Source organism: Choloepus didactylus, chromosome 3 (assembly GCF_015220235.1).
Source record: "Choloepus didactylus isolate mChoDid1 chromosome 3, mChoDid1.pri, whole genome shotgun sequence".
In the NCBI taxonomy this organism is placed as follows: domain Eukaryota; kingdom Metazoa; phylum Chordata; class Mammalia; order Pilosa; family Megalonychidae; genus Choloepus; species Choloepus didactylus.
Window position 1 is genome coordinate 46,455,151 of NC_051309.1, and position 6,000 is coordinate 46,461,150.

General features: G+C 37.1%; 1 protein-coding gene across 1 annotated transcript in view; it reads left to right on the plus strand.

Moving 5' to 3' along the window:
• GRXCR1 (glutaredoxin and cysteine rich domain containing 1) overlaps nucleotides 1-5,754 on the plus strand; it is a 122,362-nt gene extending 116,608 nt beyond the window's left edge. The window contains exon 4 of the mRNA XM_037828926.1: nucleotides 5,536-5,754. Within this exon, the coding sequence (XP_037684854.1) occupies nucleotides 5,536-5,715 (180 nt within the window). The 3' untranslated portion in view covers nucleotides 5,716-5,754. The remainder of the gene's footprint in view (nucleotides 1-5,535) is intronic.
• Nucleotides 5,755-6,000: the final 246 nt, after the last annotated feature.

Consider the following 6,000-nt stretch of genomic DNA (forward strand, 5'->3'; position numbering starts at 1 on the left):
TCCTGTCTAGCTCAAGAATCAGGCATATACATTCAGGATTATATGCTATAAATTTCCTCTGTGTCTGCATTTTGTTCAGTGACTTCTTTCCCACTCTGCAGATTGAGAATGCTGGAAACTGATTATCAACAAGGAATCTGTCCATGTTCTTAGTGACTTGGTCAGGCAGAGGGGTGTTTAATAGGTACTTAAACATTTTCTAAATTAAATTGTTGAGTTATGGTTTAAAACAAAACACACAGACAGAAGTGAATCATCCAGACAGGATTATACGCTATGGTGGTTTAGAACTGTACGTACCCCAGAAATACATGTTCACAAACTTAATCCATTTTTGTGTGTATGAAACCCATTTTAAGTAGAATATTTGATGAGGTTACTTCAGTTCAGGCATGGCACAGCTCAGTCAGGATGGGTCTTAAATCCTACCACTAGAGTCCTTTAAAAACAGAATGAAATTCAGACAGATCAGAGAGAAAACCACAGAGACAGCAGCCAGAAGCTGGAATCAACAGAACCCTGAAGATAAGGGAGAGGTCAGGAAAGGCTGCCGTGTCCATTGCCATGTGACAGAAATACTAAGGACCAAGGATACCTGGCAGCCAGCCCTAGGATGCCACAGTATTCAGGAAGAAAGCATCACCTTGATGATGTCTTGATTTGTACTTTTTTCCCAGCCTCAAAACCATTATCCAATAAATTCCCATTGTTTAAGCCAACCCATTGCATGGTATTTGCTTGAGCAGCCAAGAAAAGTAAAACATATGCCAAGTGTGCACTCTCTGACAATTCATTACGTGAATAAATTTATCTGGATGACCAGGTTTATGGTCACAGAGACTCAAATAAGGTGCTTCCTCTTTAGTAGCATACTCAAAACACTTTCAGGATCTACTGGAATAGGATTAGATGATCTGAGGTTAAAAATACTAAATTCATTTATTTTCTGACCTTGAAGAACTGAAAACTCCTGATTGCGGCATCCTGTTTCTATATTAAATAATTGGGACAAATTCTTTATATTCCTGCATTTTGAGCTTGGCCTATAAAGGAAGACTGGCAATAACTTATGGACTCCACTCTTGTCTCTTTGTCCCCTTGGTCCTATATCAGAGACTTGGGAGTTCTTGTGTGCTCCAATTCAGATCACTGCAGTATGAAGTGGACCTGTTCAAAGACCTAAGGTTAGGGCTGGGAGCTACTATTAGGAGGACAGGGAAAAATCTGGTTCACTGTTATATCCCCACTTTCTTGCACAGTGCCTGACAAGTGGACACCCAATAAATATTTGTGGAATGAATGGATGAATGAAATGGTCTTATCCTCTGAATACCTATTCTTTAGCGAGTCTTTCTGCAACTATATGTCAAGAGAAAGAGGTGAAAGGGAAAGAGATTTCTCACTCCTTTTTTCCTGAATTCCAACCCAAGAGATATAGCTCTAGCAAAGTCACTATTCAGAAGAAGGATGTTCTGTGGAACCAGTACACCTCTATATGCTTTTCTCAACCAGGTCTGCATGGTTTTCCCTTTGCTGAGCACCAGAGTACTGAAGATCTATCCTTGATTCTTTAACTGCTTCAAGGACAATGTTTCTGCAGTCAGCCTCTTCATCCAAAGTGGAAGTCTGTTTTGTTCCCAATAGTAATGATTATTATTAACTTTATTCATACTCCCTCCAACCTGAAACATTCTTTGGGGGGCGGGTGGGATTCTCTAGCTCTTTCTCCATGTTGCTGTAAGATCAAAACTGTCTGTTGAAGTGTTGAACTCCCTAAGATTCAGAAGCATTTAATAGAAGCCATCACTTTCTCTTTGTAGGTACTCCTCTAAGTTGGCACAAGAATTCCAGCATAACAAAAGTACTCGTTGAAGATGGTAGCTAGGAATGACTGACTGAATCGTTTACTTTCATTAAAAGAACAAAGGAAGTAGATGGTACTGGGTGACATAATCTTGGAGACTGATGGAATACTGGGGAAGCTTTAATGGGTGGCCTCAAGACTCACTGCTTTAGTCAAAGCATTTATCCTTTTAACTGTATTACACTTGTGGATCTCATATAATTTATAATGTGAAAAAATATGCAAATAAAGGTTGAAAACTTTTGACTTCCCCTATGACCTGGAAAAGTTGTTTACCCATTAAGAGGCTTTGTTTCCTCATTTATAAAATGGGAGACTTTCATCAGGTATGAGAATCAGGTATAGTCTGTACATAGTTTGTAAGGCATCCCTTCCCTCTCCCCACATTATAGTTGACATGGCTAATTTTCTGAATGGAAGTGGCCTCAGAATCTTTCCAACACTCTGCTCCAAGATATCAAAACTGGCACATAAACTGAAATATATTCTCTCTGTCTTTCTTATAGTGGCAAGACCTTAAGCCAGAAGACTAAGTATAGAAGAGGCACTTAAATAAAATGACTCAGAATTACAGATAAAGGTGGTACCATGTGACTATATGACTACATAGATTGTAGGTCATTTCATCAGTATTCCCTGAAGTCTGTGACCTTTGGATATATTGGGTGCCCCTACTTCTTTGTGCTCTCTCCAACAACTTAGCATGGGGCAGGTGTGAATAAAAATTCCTCCAAAAAGAGATTTATTAATGAAACAGTGGCTAATAACTAACATTTATTGAGTGCCTATTGTATTCCACTCAATTGCATGATATTGACCCATTTACTTTTCTGAACAACCGTTTGAATAATAGACAGATCTCATCATAGCATTGCATGGATTCTGAAGACACTTTCCAAGGAAGCCCTTAGTGTGTTTGTGATTCCTTTGAAATAGAAAATGTAGCTTTTAGTATTGATATTTTAATTTTAGGAAATTTATTTGCTCTAACTTGTGGATAAATTATTAAAAAATAGCAGACTCTTGGCATTAGTGAATTTAAAATTTGATATTTTGGCCCTTTGAAGGTAGTAATTGTGTCATCTTGCAGGCCCATGGTATAAAATAATTTTTAATGTTGTCAAGTTTCCATTTTGAATTCTGTGTGCTGTAAGCCTGGTGACGATAGTAAGTGACAGAGCTAGTGAGTGAGCCTAGGAAGCTGCCCAACACTTAGATTCCAGTTCAGCTTTATTGTTTTTTGTCATAATGAATAAATTTTATGGGTAAAAGCATACACCATTCAAGAATTTGGTCATTCACAAGTGTCTTACGACATAGCATGAGTTGCTGCTTAGGCAGGGTGCACTGGTGCAGCTGAACTAGTTATGAAAATATTAAAACATGTTTTTACTGCTTGTTAAAATATTGAAATACTTAATACTGGTTGGAAAACAGCTGCTGTCCTAAGACCCTCAAGCATCTCCCTTCTTCCCTGGCCGCTATTGCCAGATAAAATATACAATGCCTAGTAACATTTAAACTTCACGTAAGTAGTGAATAAATTTTTAGTTTAAGTACTAAAAATTTAGTTTAGTTTAAGTCAAATTTGAGTTTCTTAGTATATATTTTATAGGTCTACTTAATATAATGTATATTTAAATTACATAATATATACATACATACACCAAAAAGTATTGTTTATCTGAAACTCAAATTTGACTGGATATTCTGCACTTCTATTTGCTAAATATGACAACCCTACTACCCCAGGAAACTAGACTGATGTGCAATCCAGGAACTGATGGGTTAGATCCTTGCAACAGGACCTAGGCCAGCTCAGCATCTGTTCTGACTAGTTCTGCTCTTTCTGTAAGTCATTAATATTTTTACTTTAACCTCTGATCATAGCTGTAGTGAATGGCAAGGGTCTATCTACATTTTCATTTTCTTCTTGTTAAAATTTGATAAGAAATACCCATTATGTACTAATTCTCTTATATCTGGGTTTTACTGTACTGTACATTCTTTTCCATCACTATTTGTTTTTACTCAAAGGCTTTTTTCTTAAGACATTTTAATATAATGCAAAATTAGAAGTCCAGTACACCACCTCTTGTCAATTCCTGCACAAGGAAATGACAAAAACTCACTTAGAAAGTAACCAAATTTCTACACACATTTAAACTATCTTCTCGGGAGAACTTAGATTTTCTGCAATCTTGACAAAGTTCTTTGAGTCATTCAGATCAGCAATCCTCCTTTTCATCAAAGTAGCTCTGGGTCACTAAAAATGAGGTATTACACAGTTTTGCCATCTTGATGTAACAGTTAAGTCGAATTGTAATTGCAAGTGAATCTTGCATTACACAGAAAATTCATATCTGAAAAGTGGCTGGGAATATATAAATTTTAATACAATAATGTCTCTAATGTTTGTTTCCCAACATACATTCCATGGGGTACTAATTACGAGAGAATTAGGGTTGTTTCCTGGGAAAAGGGTGCTCATAGTTATATGTGTTGGGGAAATGGTGTGCTAAATTCATTAGGCAGGTAGGTTTTGGAGACTTTACTATGTCCAGTCATAAACCTCTAGAGAAGAGCTCTATGCATATGTTAATGTGTTTGTCTAAGTGTGTGTCTGAGTGTGTGTGTGCATGTATATGTGTGTGTATGGATCCACATTTCCCAACCTATTTTTGCAAATATTCTCTTCACAAAAGCAGCCTTTCAAACATTGTTGCAATCTTCTGTTTTGCATGCCAGAAGCTTGGTGTTAACTCACTCCTTTTCTCTCTGTGTTTTTGTGCATTGGCTCCTCCTAGTCCCCCTGCCCCCCAACAGGTGGATGTCATTAGTGAACTCTGACAAAAGCTACAGTGCTCAAAAATGCAAATAGAATACATATAAGTAATTTCTAAAACATTATCTGTGACACATTGCCTATTTATTTTCATTTTGGTATCAGAATTACTTTATCTTTGCTCTAGGTAGGAAGAGTGATAGTTACTGAGGAAAGTTTTATGGACTTGGGTAAATATTTCACAATTTTTATGCTTGTTTCTTTAAATACAAAATGAGGATAATGATGACTGAATTATCTGCCTTATAGAGCACAGTGTCTGTATGTGTGGAGGATAAAGGGTTCTATGAGGTGAGGTATGTGACAATTCTTTGAAAAATAAAGCATTATTTAAATGTGCAATATAATGATGGATGTTCAGTTGATATCGACTCTTCCACACTTCAAATTTTAGTTTTCTGATTTTTCTAGACTCTCAATTAGTTGTACCATTTTACAAATGGAGAACATAACTCTTAAGAGATACTAAAGAGGAAGTTTAAAGTATTTTCCTTTAATGCAAATGGCCATCTCCAGAATGACTTGTTTTATAAATATGTGTTTTCATATCATAGGTTTCTTGAAGTATGTGACCATTAGCCTAAAATTTACCACACTTTAAAACCAAGCCTGTTCTACTGATGGCCGTTGGTGAAGCAATGGAGGAAAACGTCATTGTTTTTCCCCCCTAGGTCTAAATATGTTAATGGTGGGTGATTTGGGGCCCATTGTCATTTCATGCCAATATTGTTTTATGACTATTCAAAGTACAGACAGTCAAAGGCAGAGTAAGCTATCCATACTAACACGTTGTCCATCCTCTCTTGCCCCCCACCACCCTACTCAGAGAGTGCAGCATCCACACGAGTGTCCCTCCTGCGGAGGCTTTGGCTTTCTTCCATGCTCTGTGTGCCATGGGAGCAAGATGTCAGTGTTCCGCAACTGCTTTACAGACTCTTTCAAAGCCCTGAAGTGTACGGCTTGCAATGAGAATGGTCTTCAGCGCTGCAAGAGCTGTGCTGGTTAGTCTGAGCATCTTCCCAGGAAGAGCCTCATTTTATTGACCTGAGGCAATAATTTGGTTTATACTTTTTAAAAAATGATCATGTTTGTGGATTAATCAATAAACTTTATCAGTGCTTCTGTTTTGAATTTTTGTTGTGATCATTTTCATTGATTTATTAAATAAATGTTTATTTAACAAGTACTATGTCCCAAGGCCTGTGGTAGACCCTGGTTTCCATTTGGAGACAATGTATACAATGTCTGATCCCTAATTAGGTTTGGTTTCTTAAAGAAAGGACACAATATG